General features: G+C 39.9%; 1 protein-coding gene across 3 annotated transcripts in view; it reads right to left on the reverse strand.

Annotated features, from left to right (window-relative positions):
- Positions 1-14,728, reverse strand: part of LOC113074414 (DNA polymerase epsilon subunit 2-like) — a 22,927-nt gene extending 8,199 nt beyond the window's left edge. For 2 of the 3 annotated variants that reach the window (XM_026247264.1, XM_026247263.1), the window contains exons 1-11: positions 14,605-14,728; positions 14,420-14,520; positions 4,562-4,637; positions 4,404-4,481; positions 4,133-4,226; positions 1,115-1,189; positions 926-1,009; positions 482-538; positions 350-398; positions 206-278; positions 1-127 (exon numbers count right to left, since the gene is read on the reverse strand). The exon at positions 1-127 is cut by the window's left edge and continues 46 nt beyond it. In XM_026247264.1, coding sequence (XP_026103049.1) covers positions 1-127; positions 206-278; positions 350-398; positions 482-538; positions 926-1,009; positions 1,115-1,189; positions 4,133-4,226; positions 4,404-4,481; positions 4,562-4,637; positions 14,420-14,520; positions 14,605-14,678 — 888 coding nt within the window. In that variant the 5' untranslated portion in view covers positions 14,679-14,728. The remainder of the gene's footprint in view (positions 128-205; positions 279-349; positions 399-481; positions 539-925; positions 1,010-1,114; positions 1,190-4,132; positions 4,227-4,403; positions 4,482-4,561; positions 4,638-14,419; positions 14,521-14,604) is intronic. The other variant, XM_026247265.1, reaches the window with a different exon arrangement.
- Between the last annotated feature and the right edge of the window lie 1,750 nt (positions 14,729-16,478).

Raw genomic sequence — 16,478 nt, forward strand, 5'->3', positions numbered from 1 at the left:
CCACACGTCTGACACCATCACAAACATGGCGTCCTCGTTCTCCTCCTCCAGCTGCTTCAGTTTGGCCGATGCTTTGACCGCTGTGCTGGACGGCCCGCCGAAGAAGTTTATATTGCCATAATAAGCCCTGGACACAGAAAGAAAACTCATGTGGATGCAGATCGATGTCAGCGACATCCTACAGGAAATAAAAGCTAACGCACACCTGGTGAAGGAAGAGGGTTCTGTGGGCGGGAAACCAAACGCGTTGACGTGAAACACTGCATCCTCGTACCATCCTGTGAACACAGACACATCGTGTGATTATCCAGGGATGGAAAGAGCAGAAGATGGAGAGAACGAGACTCACCTTCAGCCAGAACGAAGCAGGACTCGGTGTAAAGACCGCTGTGAAACTGGTATGAAGAGTGTTAAAGAACAAACGGAGAACCGTCTCTAAGATAGCAGCACAAGAGTGTGGTGATTAGCACAGGAAGGATATTGCCTTTGACATGTTGAGCTGCACTGCGCCGCTGGGGTCCTCGAGGTAGAACTTGCCCTGAAAGAACAGCGTGAGGATGAAGAGACGACACACAAACACTGCAGTGAGTCTCTCTCTCCATCACATCAACAGATGCTCATGCTTTAATCAAGACTACAGATGTCCAGCCACTACTGAACCCTCCCTAACAAGCTAACAAATAAAATACATTTCTACATAACCCACTATATAGAGTCATGTTTTTGGATGTATCTGACAGACTCGCACCACTGACACCGAGAAGAAAACCAGACTCATTCAAGGCTGTGCATTTACTGCATGGACAGAGCAAGAACATCATCAAGTGTTTAATCTAACCGGTACATGATTAGGGTTACCTTGACTAACCCACGAGCACAAACAGCCGAACACAACCGATCACGAATGTGGGAAGAGGAGGAATACCTCTTTGAGCTGCGTGATCATGCCCAGAACAATCACTTCTCCGACTTTAGCTGTGCTGCCCAGAAGAGCCTCCACCGTCTTCAGCTGTAGAACAGTCACAGATCATCAGCACCGGCTGGAAATATTCCAGAAACAAGCTGATTGTGTGAGTCTTTAGCGGTCTACACAGAGAGCTTTGTTCAGTTTTACCTGGAATTTGTTCCTCCCTTCATCTGGAGCTGAACCGATAACAGGAGGAGTGAAGAGTTCATGTCTGTGAGTTCGCTGTAGATGAATAACGATTAAGTAATGATAAACCCTGTACACCTGCGATTAACATGCATTTCAGAACCATGACTTTAATCACTGCAAACAATCAGTCACTGCACGAAAAGCCTGGTCATCTAAACTGCTCAGTGTGACCATCATGCTTTAAAGGGGTCATATGATGAGATTTAAACTGTTCCTTTCTCTCAGGAGTGTTACAAGCTCTTGGTGCATGAAGAAGATCTGTAAAGTCTCCAATCAACCCGTCACTCAAGTGCCCTTAATTACACAGAACTTAGAAGGCACAATACATTTTAAATGGATGAGTTATAAAAAAATTCACCCCCTAACAGTTGTCATGAAGGGCAAAATTAGACCAAAACCATTTTTTGAACCAGGCTGTAAACACAGCGGCCCGTCGATGAATGAGTTTTAGTCACTTTTGTGTGTGCTTCACGAGAGAGATGCTGCTCGTTTCCGATGAGTGCTTGCGATGTTCGGCCAATCACAATGCACTGGGCCAATTGGCCAATCAGAGCAGACTACGCTTGTCAGAAGTCATTTGAGAGGCGGGGCATAGAAAATCTACAATAATGTAATGTACAGTATTTGAAAAATAATGTGTTTTTTTTTATATTAAAGCATGTCAACATATTCTGTTACACCAAATACACAAAATAATGGTCTTTTTAAAAAAAAAGCATCATATGACCCCTTTCAGATTATATAGATTATACATTTTTGAATGCTGTTCAATGGGCCTCATTGACCAAACACCAGCAGAAGAGGTTGTGTGTAAACTGTTTGTAAAGAAGTTCTGCTACAAACAAAGGGTGTTTTCTTTTTTTTATGTTAATATATACAGTGCAGACCAAAAGCATGGAAACATTACTATTTTTTATGTTTTTGAAAGAAGTTTCTTCTGCACATCAAGCCTGCATTTATTTTATCAAAAATACAGAAAAAAATGTAATATTGTGATTAGTGTAGGGCCGTTATCAGCGTTAACGTGCTGCATTAACGCGAGACTCTTATAGGGCGATAAAAAAAAAAATATCGCCGTTAATCTATTCTCAAAGTTGGGTTGGGAGCTGGGTCTATACTAAGCAAGCTATGATGACTTTCACCTTGATATTTTATATAACTGACTCGCTGAGGACAGCGACACTGAACCGAGCTCTCTTCTGCGAAGAGAAAGGCATCTCAAAACACTTGAACATGGAATTTGCTTATTTTTGCTCTTGTGCCAACAAAAACATACAAAATATGTCAAAATATCCACCTTGGAAATTATGCTCGAAAACACTGTCAGTTATTTCTTAAGTGAAAGTAAACAGTTGAGGAAAAAAATGGGATGTGTATTATATTGGATGTGTTCATGGTCTCTTAAAGTGACCGCGCCTAATTTAGCTACTGGCTGCTGTAATGCTAATCCAAGAAAATGAAGATCACTCACTGCTCTTGACTGAATTACTTTGTAGTTTTAACATTAAAACCAAAAATTATTCAGACACCAGGAATAATTTTTTATATATATAGCAAAACTGTAATAATGTGAGAAATGTTGAAGGTGTCTCAATAAATGTTGGTTTGATTGTATATTTCATTTTTACATTGAAGACTATCCAGTGCTATTTTACATTTAATTATTTGGTTCCTGTACATTGACACCTAAAAACTTGAAAAAAAACTTTGGTGTAAGGTTGTTTGCACCTTGTGTAATGTGGAATGAGTACACAGCTTTTTCAAGCACTTTGTGATGCATTTTGGAAACAGGAGATGAGCCCCTTTTCTAATGCACCACCTAGCTTGATAAACCCCTTCTCAAAGACTTACTGTTGGTCAATTTTATTTGGGTAACACATATTCTGAATGCCTTCGGCAGAATTCGAATGAGCCATTTTAATCTAGATTAATTTCAAGATCACAGTGAGATTAATCTAGATTAAAAAATGTATCTATGCCCACTACTAATTGTGATATATTATTACAATTTAAAATAATTGTTTTTAAATTATACTTTAAATTATCATTTATTTCTGTGATGCAAAGCTGAATTTTTAAGATCAATATCACATGATCCTTTAGAAATCATTCTAATATGATGATTCATTATCAAAGTTGGAAACAGTTCTGCTGCTTAATATATTTTCAGAACATGTGATACTTTTATGATACTTTGATGAAGTAAAAAAAAAAAAAGTAAAAAAAAAAAGCAGCTATGTTTTTAAAATATAAATTTTTTGTAATAACAATATACACTACTGGTCAGTAATTTGGGGTCAGTAATTTTTTTTTCTTCTTTTTAAATAAAATCAATACTTTTATTCAGCAAGGATGGGTTAAATTGATAAAAAGTGTCAGAAAAGTAAATATATTATTAGAATATATATTATTAGAATTTTTATTTTTATTTTGAATAAATGCAGTTCTTTTTAACCCTTATTCATCAAATATATTAGACAGCAGAACTGTTTCCAACACTCATAATAAATCAGAATATTAGAATGATTTCTAAAGGATCATGTGATCGACTGATGTTACATGTGACACTGAAGGCTGGAGGAATGATGCTGAAAATTCAGCGCTGCATCACAGGAATAAATTATTATTTAGTATATTCAAATAGAAAACTATTATTTTAAGTTGTAATAATATTTCACAATATTACTGTTTTTTCTGTATTTTTGATCAAATAAATGCAGGCTTGAGCAGATGAAACTTCTTTCAAAAACGTATAAAATAGTAATGTTTCCAAACTTTTGGTCTGAAATTCACCCAGGCACATGTAAATGGCAGGAAAAACATTCAAACACACCAATTTCTTTAAAGCAAACTGACAAAGTCCATGTTAAGCTTAACTTACTCCGATCAGATACAGGTGCTAATCAGAGACAGACGCTAACTCTGGTCACAAACATTAACATAAACATGCTATGATTCATGAAGGAAATAACTAGCCTGTTGTAAGATGGTGTATCGCTCTCTGAAGAGCTCGGCTTTATCTCTGGACTGACCGCAGAGTTTAGGGACCGGATGATTCGTCATGCTGATGCTGAAAGAGAACAAACACTAATCAGCACTTCATATTCCTGTCGATGGACAACATCATCATCATCCTCACACAAACACAGCAGACGAGACACACACCGCTGTCTTTCACCAGTGTTCTATTGTTTTCACTCATCACATGCACTAGATTATTATTATTGTTTATCAAATTATTTCTTACGGGACGAATTTCTTTCTTTCTGTGCTGAAGATGAACCGAGGGACGTCAAAGGCTCCAATGATGTTGAACACATTGTCGCTGTGAGTAAAGAAGGTGAACGTCAGAGACAGAAGGACAAACACTGTGTGTGAGTTCAGATGTTGATGAGAGATTCTCACATGGTTTCATCACACGCCTGACTGCAGTCCTGAACCGCCGCCTCCAGCACCGACAGCTCCACCATACTGGACCCCACTGAGACACAGAACCCCCACCACCATCATCATCATCATCACCATCATCATCATTATCTTCATCATCCCATCCACCCCAACAACAATCATCGGAACAATCAGAGGGCTGCACTGGGTTTAAGATCCTGAGAGAGATTTACCTTTGCTTCTTTAAATTATAAAAAAGAAAAAACATGAATGGTATGGTGTTATACTAAAACAATGGAAATACCCTCAATATAACAGACATTATATAAGTACTATAACATGTGGAAAGAAAAAAACCCATCTCAGGCACGCAGAATAAGTGTATACTTTCAATGATTACTTTGTTGCCAGGAAGGGCTTTGTAGACATTGTTCAGCACTTCATTAATGTAGCCGCTAAACATGGTACATTTGATGTGAGAGATGCTCTGCTTCCAACCAGTGTCTCGTCATAATGAGGGAACAGCACAGGCCTGCAGTAGACTGTGGGGTAGTGGAGATCTAGCCCATCACTGAGACGCAACAGAGATCCATCTCATCACTGAGATCCAACCCAACACAGAGATCCATCTCATCACTGAGATCCAGCCCAACACACAGATCCAACCCATCACTGAGACGCAACAGAGATCCAACCCATCACTGAGACGCAACAGAGATCCAGCCCATCGCTGAGATCCATCCCAACACTGAGATGCAACAGAGATCCATCCCATCACTGAGATCCATCCCATCACTGAGATCCATCCCATCACTGAGATCCATCCCATCACTGAGATCCAGCCCAACACAGAGATCCATCTCATCACTGAGATCCAGCCCAACACACAGATCCAACCCATCACTGAGACGCAACAGAGATCCATCTCATCACTGAGATCCAACCCAACACAGAGATCCATCTCATCACTGAGATCCAACCCAACACAGAGATCCATCTCATCACTGAGATCCAGCCCAACACACAGATCCAACCCATCACTGAGACGCAACAGAGATCCAACCCATCACTGAGACGCAACAGAGATCCAGCCCATCGCTGAGATCCATCCCAACACTGAGATGCAACAGAGATCCATCCCATCACTGAGATCCATCCCATCACTGAGATCCATCCCAACACTGAGATCCATCCCATCACTGAGATCCAGCCCAACACAGAGATCCATCCCATCGCTGAGATCCAGCCCAATACTGAGACGCAACAGAGATCCATCCCATCGCTGAGATGCAACAGAGATCCATCCCATCACTGAGATCCAGCCCAATACTGAGACGCAACAGAGATCCATCCCATCGCTGAGATCCAGCCCAGCACTGAGACGCAACAGAGATCCATCCCATCGCTGAGATCCAGCCCAGCACTGAGACGCAACAGAGATCCATCCCAGCGCTGAGATCCAACCCATCGCTGAGATCCAACCCAACACAGAGATCCAACCCATCGCTGAGATCCAGCCCAACACAGAGATCCATCCCATCACTGAGATCCATCCCATCGCTGAGATCCAACCCATCGCTGAGATCCAGCCCAACACAGAGATCCATCCCAACACAGAGATCCATCCCATCACTGAGATCCAACCCATCGCTGAGATCCAGCCCAACACAGAGATCCAACCCATCGCTGAGATCCAGCCCAACACAGAGATCCAACCCATCGCTGAGATCCAGCCCAACACAGAGATCCATCCCAACACAGAGATCCATCCCATCACTGAGATCCAACCCATCGCTGAGATCCAGCCCAACACAGAGATCCATCCCATCACTGAGATCCATCCCATCGCTGAGATCCATCCCATCGCTGAGATCCAGCCCAACACAGAGATCCATCCCATCACTGAGATCCAACCCATCGCTGAGATCCAGCCCAACACAGAGATCCATCCCATCGCTGAGATCCAGCCCAACACTGAGACGCAACAGAGATCCAACCCATCGCTGAGATCCAGCCCATCGCTGAGACGCATGGGTGTGACATTACCACGGATATATGGACTGAGGATTACCATGAAATTCAGCAGCACTAGCCTGACTACGTCAGACTTAATACTTCTGCTCAATTTCGGTTCGCTTCTAGACTCTGTTTGAGATGGCAAACTATCTCCCAGATTTCCTCCGGCTCCAAACCAGCCGGCCAATCAACGAACAGAGGACGGGCTGAGAGCCGTGACATAGATGCTAAGTGGTGAATTTAAGATCATAGTCTAGGTTAGTGAAATCGAAAAAGACAGTGGACATGAGATATGGGATGCTATTTGCTGTGTTGTGGAGAATATTCCCTGCATTTGCCAACTGAAGCCCAGAGTTGTGGCTCTACTCCCAACAGGTTTTGGGAAAAGTTTAATTTATCAACTGTTACCAATCGTCAGCAAGAGACTGGGGAGGCCAAAGTCCGGCAAGATGATAATTGTGATTGTGAACTGCCATGTATCCTCTGGTAACTCGCTCGATGTTTTTTGTTTTCGCAGTATTCCTGTGTTTACAGTGGAAGTTTGAGGAGGCTGAGCCCGCGAAAAACACACATCATAACCAAACCTTATGTGATTGACTTACAGGTAACCAATGATTTTAAACTTCAGACAAGTGCCCCCACAAGAAAGTAGACGCTTGTCAATTACGCCCTTCCAGATGCTGTCTACGAAGGAAAGCGAAGAAGCAGAGTTTGGTATTAGCAGCATAATCCAGCATCATTCCCTACACAAACAATGGTTTTGTTCTTGTTTCAAAAGAAACCTGTTGTTCCAGAAACTGCATTTGTAACAGACACCTCTGCTTGACGGCCGTGTTGTGTTTGTGACATACCTGCTGCTCTGTGACGCACAAATCCTGAAAGTCAGGCTGTCCAGCGCATTTGCCCCAGACACCGGAGCTCTCTGAACCGTGGACCAGTGCAAAAACATTCGCTAAAATATTTCAAACATTCAAGACTGCAGAACAGATTGAATTGAAATCACTGTATGCTAGATTCAATAATACAACACCATGAGGAGATCTCCATACTGTTGACATAATAGTCAGTATGACAAAACTGCAGATGAATGAAAACCATCGTGGCCTAATGGTTAGAGGGTTGGACTCCCAATCGAAGGGTTGTGGGTTCTAGTCTCGGGCCGGACGGAATTGTGGGTGGGGGGAGTGCATGAACAGTTCTCTCTCCACCTTCAATACCACGACTTAGGTGTCCTTGAGCAAGGCATCGAACCCCCAACTGCTCCCCGGGCGCCGCAGCATAAATGGCTGCCCACTGCTCCGGGTGTGTGCTCACAGTGTGTGTGTGTGTTCACTGCTCTGTGTGTGTGCATTTCGGATGGGTTAAATGCAGAGCACAAATTCTGAGTATGGGTCACCATACTTGGCTGAATGTCACTTCACTTTCTTTTCTTTCTTCTTTCTTTCACTTTCTTCTTCTTCACTTTCTTAACCGTTTGAAAACAGTAAGCAGTCATCTGAAGTCTCCTATATTCTAAACTATATTCTTTTTTGTATTTTCCTGTCAAAATAACTTAAAGAACCACCGGGTTTTCCAGTAGTGGGCGGAGCTAATGCAAAAACTGCAATCTCATTGAATGCTCCGAGTGTGTGCACTTGGATGGGTTAAATGCAGAGCACCAATTCTGGGTATGGGTTACCATACTTAGCAAATATCACGACTTTCACTTTAACTTAAAACATTTAAGGAGGGGCTTAACAAAGGTGTATTTGCATCAGTGTTAATTTCGTTGACTAAATATTTTCGTCATTATTTTCGTCACGAATATATTTTTGCAGACGAAAACGAAACGAAAACTAAAAAAGAAGGCACTGATGGAGACTAAAACTATGACTAAATTGATTGACATTATCGTCAACGAATAAAGGACGTGACGAAAATAGACTGCGACGAAAATCAAATCAGCAGACGGGAGAGATGCGAGGAATGAACAAAAGAACCGGCAAAACGGAACAGACTGCATGAGAGAAGAGAACCAATCCGAGCCTGACTTATTGAGACGTGAGGCGAAGGTTTTCAGTTTTTAAATGAGCTCCCGGGAAGACACGGCATTCGAAGAGGTGATGTCTAAAAGAGCGACAAAACCACAGCTCACTTCACGTTTGACGACGAACAAAACAAAACAAAGTGTAAAGCAAGCGGAGCGCTCATTCGTGGCAAGAACACAACCAATTTGAAAAGACATTTACAGACGAGCCACCCGGACATTTTCTCAAATCTAATTTCACAACGATGTTCTTTTGTTTATTGAGCTAAGCAAAATTGGAAGACTGCAGTGCGTAGATGTTGTAGCATTAAATATTACGAACTGAAAAGTACTGTAAAATAGCCCCTTCAAGTTAGATAAGAGCACAATACTAATACGTAATATTATGATACATACATTTGATTAATACTAATGTTTAGTATATTTTATAATGTTCTACTTGTTGACAATATCACAAATATTTCTATATTAGTCATGTTCACATCCTATCATTATACATACAAATCTATAGCAATATTGTGGTATTTAAAACATACAATATTGCTAGACAAATGAATACCTTATAAAATCTTGTTACTTTTTTTATCCACCCAACTTATTAAATATTTACTTTAAATGTATGCACTTATTGTTCAGCTCAGCTGTAAGCTTTAAGGTCCTGGACCTAACTTTATTTTTCTTTTATTGATGGTCAATTGGCAGCTAGTTATTGTTTACATTATCATGACAGTGTTTGTTGCTGCATAAAAGCTTTTGAATCGAAATAAAGACACAGTTGTGTTGAAATAAAGTTGAATTTGTGTTTTATATATTTTGGTTAAGTTTGTTTCCTATACCAGCTGTAAAAAATTGTCTAGTAAATCTGTTATTGATTTTAGTCTTATTTTAGTCGACTAAAATACCAAGCAATTTTAGTCGACTAAAATAAGACTAAAATTAAAACAAATTAGATGACTAAAACTTGACTAAAACTAAAAAGAATTATAGTCAAAAGACTAAGACTAAAACTAAATTAAAATTTCGTGTCAAAATTAACACTGATTTGCATTTAGATATCTATAAAGGGCTTTAGTCTACATTTAAATTCTTTCTAGACACAAAGCTAAACGCTGATCTTTAAATGAGTTTAGACTAGGAAAAATTCCAAATCAAGAGATCTATAACTGTAATTTGACTAAGAACAAATTACTTACAAGTAATGTATTTAGGAAAACTTTTTAAATGATGAATTAAAGGGGGGGTGAAAAACACGAGCGGCTGGAGGCGTGACGTGTGGGCGGAGCTAAAGAATCACTAGCGACAGTAGACTTTTGCGTTGAGAGCGTTTGGAAGCTGTGACATTACTGTGAGGAAAAAACCATCAACCAAAACAAACCATGGCTAACAGTCAGATTCAGCCGTTTATTTATGATCCAGAATCAGATCCTGAGGCTGAAACTGAACGAGAGCAGCATCAGCAACGACTCGCTCCGAGCGGGGCTTGAACCCGGGTCTCCGATGGGAGGCGGACGCACTAACAAGGAGGCAGAGATATTTGAAGCAGTTTTACTCACCGCCTGCGGTTCCAACACACGATCGTGACCCTTTTTCGTTGGGACTGCGTCATCCTTAAGAAATAAACGATGTGCAAATCCGTCGTCAAACTGGGCTTTGTTTGTAAAACAAGCATCTTCGAAATGCAGGGAACAAACACAAACACTTGCACAACTCCGTTGATGCTCTGTAAAAATAAACTCCATCCACTGGTCCCTTAATGCTGTTTCTCTTTTGGTAATCTGTGCAGGGTTGTCTTGCCCTGGCAACCAAAAACACACTTCTTTTGTGACATTTCGCAACGCTCTCGCTCTGATCAGTGAATGTCTCTCGCTCTGATCAGTGAATGTCTGTTGTGCTCTCAGTTAGGGGTGGGCGATATCTCGATATTTAAAATATATCGAGATATTTTTTAAACACGATATGGATTTTGACATATCGTATATATCGATATGTTGTTTATATTTAATTCTGATTCCGCCACTTTGCTTCTTTGCCTTCTCTGTGCTGTGCTCGCCCCCGCTCGCTCGCCCCCGCCTCCTTGCTTTTGTCCCCACTCCCTTCGCGTGTATAGAACTAGTCTAAAAAACAAAGTCTAAAAACAAAAGGACAACTGGCTCCATTATATGGAGATACTTCGGTTTTAAGGCGTAGGACGAACAGAAGGCAGATGTCTAACGTAGGGCCCAATGATTTCCGCGATGCAGAAAACGCGGACGGAATCCAGTCATAAAAACGGTATTTACAGTTTAACGCGGAATGTCACGGAATTGGTTAAATTTTGAATGAATTATCAAAAGTAGGTCATGCACTTAAATCAAATCGCGATATAGACTAATATCTGCAAATATTAACCCAGAAAAGTCTATTTAAATATGAATCCTGCATGTTCTGCGTGTCTGTGTTAACGAATGGCGCAGAAGCGCGTCTTCATTCATTAAACACACGGAAGCGCGTGATGCTCGCGCTGATTTCAGCGTCTTTCCTCTCACTGATAAAGATGTGAACACATGAGGAACATCTCCAGAACTGCACCGAGAGTCACTTCATGAGCATCTGACCGTTTGATTTGAGTAAGACTAGCTCATATCACATCATAGACTGTAGTATCACATACACAGAATTGTAAAGGTAAACCCGTCAAAATAAAAGTATTTGACAGAAATATCACTATTGTACAGCAGAATGTAGATAGCCCACTACTACTATTATTAAAATGAAATGAACATATTTTTTAAGGAATAATCACACAACATTTCTTCCATGTTTTATTTTTAATAGTAAATCCCCTTTGTTTACCAAAAAATAAAGTTTGCTTAATTTTAAATAATTAAAAGATAAATTAAATAAATGTTTTATGCCTTCATTTGACAACCAGAAAAATGTAAATACACAGAATTTCTGAAGGGAAAAAATTTCACATAAGGCTATTTTAAGATTTTTTTTAACTAATTAAGTTGTTTTTATGCATTTAAATAATTACACATGCTAAAACACAGAATTAGGTAACAATAAAGCATATGGTGAAGAAAAAAATAAAACGTTTCATAGGCCCCTTAACATGTGAAAAAAAGTGAAAGTGAAGTGACATTCAGCCAAGTATGGTGACCCATACTCAGAATTTGTGCTCTGCATTTAACCCATCCGAAATGCACACACACAGAGCAGTGAACACACACACACACACTGTGAGCACACACCCGGAGCAGTGGGCAGCCATTTATGCTGCGGCGCCCGGGGAGCAGTTGGGGGTTCGATGCCTTGCTCAAGGACACCTAAGTCGTGGTATTGAAGGTGGAGAGAGAACTGTTCATGCACTACCCCCACCCACAATTCCGTCCGGCCCGAGACTAGAACTCACAACCCTTCGATTGGGAGTCCAACCCTCTAACCATTAGGCCACGACTTCCCCCCAATATTAATATTTGGCATATTTGATTTTGCAGTAGTTTTAGGGGGGTTATTTTTCCTGTAAAGATATCGAGATATATATCGTATATCGAGATATAGCAAAATATATTGAGATATATTTTTTGCTCCATATCGCCCAGCCCTACTCTCAGTGCTCTGCTATACGGGAGCGCTCTCTTCCGGCAGAAGTGCCTCAGGACACATATAAGGAAATTCCGCTCCATCTAACATCACACAGAGCCATACTCGAAAAAAACTTTCCGAAACTTGTGACAAACCGGAAGGAGTATTTTTGGAACAGAAATACTCCTTCAAACGTACAACTTAATTTTTTAAACTTTGTCCATGTTTAGCATGGGAATCCAACTCTTTAACAGTGTAAAAAACTCAGTATGCATGAAATAGCATTTCACCCCCCCTTTAAAGATATCATGAATTTGATTATGACTAGTCAAACACCAGTTAGAGATATCTTGAATTATATTTTTCATTAGTGGTATTTCAGTTAGAGTCATCTCGTATTTAATTATAACTAGTACAACTGTAATTTGAGAGATCTCCAGTTAAAATTATGCATAGCACAAAATCAATAAGACAATTAGATCTTTAATTAAAATTAAAAACATAAAAATTTAAAAAGTCAAGACCTATTTGAAGATTTCCGAAAACATTTTCCAATGGAAGATTACGTCTAGTCATAAACACATTGCAGATATCTTAATTCAGCTGATCCTGATGCATCAAGCCTGGAGTTAAAGGTGCAGCTGGAGATCTTGGAAAATGCAACATTATCCTGATAGCACTGAAAGGAGCACGCCATCCTCCCTGTCATCGCCATCTAAAGCCACGCCCCCTGAACACATTCATGCTCACAGACCAGAATACCAGAGACAACATTACTACAATAGACTACGTCAGCGGTTCCCATGTTCGGAAGTGAAGTTAACCCCTCCTCAGGGAATAGGGATCATTCAGGTAATCAGTCAGTTATGGCACAAGTGTATGGAAACAGGGAGAAAGAAATGGGATGTGTATCATTACATCAGATCTGTGATCAGGTCTTAAAGAGACAGCAACCTATAAATACTGCGGCTGTCATTAATGATTATCAAACAACAAAACAGCGGTGATAAAAATCTAAAATGTTCTATATGATTGCTGATAATCAAACAGTTGGTGGTTTCCATTGACTTCCATAGTAGGAAAAGAAATACTATGGAAGACAATGGCAATCACCAACAGTTTGATAACCAGCAATCTTCTAAATATATTTTATGTTTAATTTAAGAAAGCAACTCAAACAGATTTGGAACGACAAAGATGAGTAAATGATGTCAGAATTTTCATTTTTGGGTGAACTATTCCTTTAACCAGAGGCTTCCTCTAGTTCTGTGTAAAATTATAGAGGTAAGTGCAATGTTATTGTTATTATCTTTTATTGTCTGAATATATTTCAGTTTGGATGACACCGCTTTGATCTCAGTGTGAAATACCTGTTAATTATGTTGCCATTTCCTATCATTTATACGGGCACTTTTGCATTAAAATTGGATTATTCTGACTGACATAAAAAATTATGCAAGCATTGTTTTGAGGGTGTCAGTAAATTTCTTGATTGCCATTTTGACTTTCTGCTTGCATATTTTATTCATGTGCGGTAGCCTAATTCTCTTTAAGGGGATATTTGCCCTGATTTGATCCGGGATATATATCTAAAGTTATATTTATAGCCTATTATTTTGGTTTAAGAAGTTAAAATGGCCCCTTATCAACCTTGATTTACATAAGCAGACACATTATTTTGACAATTAGAATATGGTTATTGTTTTGTGAGCAAAATTAATTAATCTTTTTGAGCCATTTCATTCATTTTCATCAAAATGTAATTAAAAATGTTACGTGTTGCTTCTCTAACATGTCTACTAGTGCTAACGCACATGATCACACTACAAACAATACAGAACTGTATTGCAGTAAGAAACAGAAGATGAATTCATGGTTTACGTGGGTCTTGAGTCTGTGATTAGCTCAGCTCTGATCTCTCGAGTCTGCTTTTTACCTCTTACCGTTTATAAATGTGTGAATTTCTGTCAAGGTGGTTATTTTCCATACACTGAATGTGGTGACGAAGGTAACAAAGAGTAGGTTATTATGGATATTAAGTGTCACTTCGGCTCAGACTGTACTGACTGAAACAGGTGAACTACAGAACACTGCGCATGCGCGACTGAATGAATCGAGACGACTCGTTCTAACCGAGTCACATTAAAGATTCGTTCAAAATGAACAAATCGTTCAAGAACGAGCCATCACTATCTGGCGAAGGAAACAACAATCATCATCATCATCATCATCATCATCATCATCATCATCATCGTGGTGAGACTCACGCGGTTGTTTCTCGACAGCATCTAAGATCCGCTCTAGAACCTCCTCCAGATCCGCTTCAGTGACGGACTCTAGAACCCGCAGCAGGAAGCGGCTGGACTCCCTGAAACACAGATCAGTGCTTAAACACTCGAGAGGAAACCCGTCAGAATGTAGATATCTACAGTAATGAGAGAGAGTCACATACGGACGCAGGATTAATCCGCGCATTTTAAACCCCGCGCTCACTTTCTGCTTCACTCTGCGCGCTTCCATCTTCATCTGCTCCCGCCAAACCAGCGCTTCCGCTTTCTTTCTAACAGCTTCCGTAAACATCTCACGTCTTTCAAAATAAAAGCTGTGTTTACGTCCTCAACTACGCTTAGATTGATATATATTAGTAGTTTGTAGTAGTTTCGTTTTCTATAAGAACGTTTGAAATAGAATTAGGTTATGAAATAAAACTCGAGAGGGACGCGTGTGTTATCATGCGCGTGACACAAGCTGCTGTCGAAATAATGTGAAAGCAAATTACCCTTTCTTCTGTTACAGTGCTGTAAACTAAACAAATGAAAGTGACTGTGTTTGTCTTCAGCCTCGAGCCGATGAGCTCTGTCTGACTTAGAAACTGAATAATGTGGTGAGAATGATTAGTGACTGTCCACACAAGCTGTGTGTGTGTGTGTGTGTGTGTGTGTGTGTGTGTGTGTCAAGTCAAGTCACCTTTATTTATATAGCGCTTTAAACAAAATACATTGCGTCAAAGCAACTAAACAACATTCATTAGGAAAACAGTGTGTCAATAATGCAGAATGATAGTTAAAGGGAGTTCATCATTGAATTCAGTGATGTCATCTCTTCAGTTAAATAGTGTCTGTGCAGTTATTTGCAATCAAGTCAATGATATCACTGTAGGTGAAGTGACCCCTAAACGAGTGTGACTGTGTGTGTTAGTGTAGGGCTGCACGATAATGGTTAAACTGATAATCACGATTATATTTATTTAAAATTATAATAACGATTATTCTATCCTGATGGAAAAAACTGCTAAAACCAGCCTAAACATAGATGGTCAAGCTGGATTTAGCTGGTTGTTCCAGCTGGTCTCCCAGACTGATCAGCTGAGGAAATGGTCAAAACCCCTCTAAAACCAGCCTGACCAGCAAAAACCAGGCTGGATAACCAATCAGTCAACCAGCTTAGGCTGATTTTAGTTTTTTCAGCAGGGAAATGCAATAACATTTGATGTGTCTTTTAACCAACCTCCACTGACTTAATTTAACCAACTATGATAATACAAAACGCGTGGTTTGGGTTAGTGTTTTGTCATCTGTATTCACATTACATTTTCTAAGTTACACTTTGTTCGCAAATTCGCCACTCAGATCTCACAGTAAACTTGCTCAAAGATCGTTAATACACACTGAAAACTAACATCCATGCCATCTTAAACAAGAAAACGGGTAAAAACTTTAAGCATAATTCCAATTTATGTAATTGTTTCTCCATTGTATTGTCACATGTAGGAAAATCGCATGTATTCCTATAACACAATAGATCCATTATTGAAACTAAGTGAAAGTTTGATCATGGCACATTTGGTAACACAAAAAGTACAAATGGCTTGTGTAAAAACACACATTGTCTATATGACACTCATGTAAGCAGAATATGGCTGTGGTGAGGTCGCTAAACTTGTATGTTTTCATTTCATCATCATCATCAGCGCTTGTTCCGCCATCAGTGAGCGCGTCAGATTGCACAAATTAAATAAAACTCCGTGAAGAAAGTGTATCCTTAAAGAAATGCTCTGTCTCGGGGCTTAAAGCTCTTCACATCTGGCAACCACAAGCATGAACGCTAATGAAGAGCAATGCAAGATAATTAACGCAAATGCCAAATTAAAAACACGTTTCAGGTTTCAATCGGCCAATATCGTGACGATTATTTTTAATCAAGAAAAGTGGATATCGTTATCTAGATTAAAATATGATTATTTGTGCAGCCCTATGTGTGTGTGTAAAACTGAGTGTGTGATTGTGTGTATGTGTGAGAGAGAAAGAGAGTGAGTGTGTGTGTGAT

This window comes from Carassius auratus, unplaced genomic scaffold (assembly GCF_003368295.1).
Source record: "Carassius auratus strain Wakin unplaced genomic scaffold, ASM336829v1 scaf_tig00014572, whole genome shotgun sequence".
Taxonomy (NCBI): domain Eukaryota; kingdom Metazoa; phylum Chordata; class Actinopteri; order Cypriniformes; family Cyprinidae; genus Carassius; species Carassius auratus.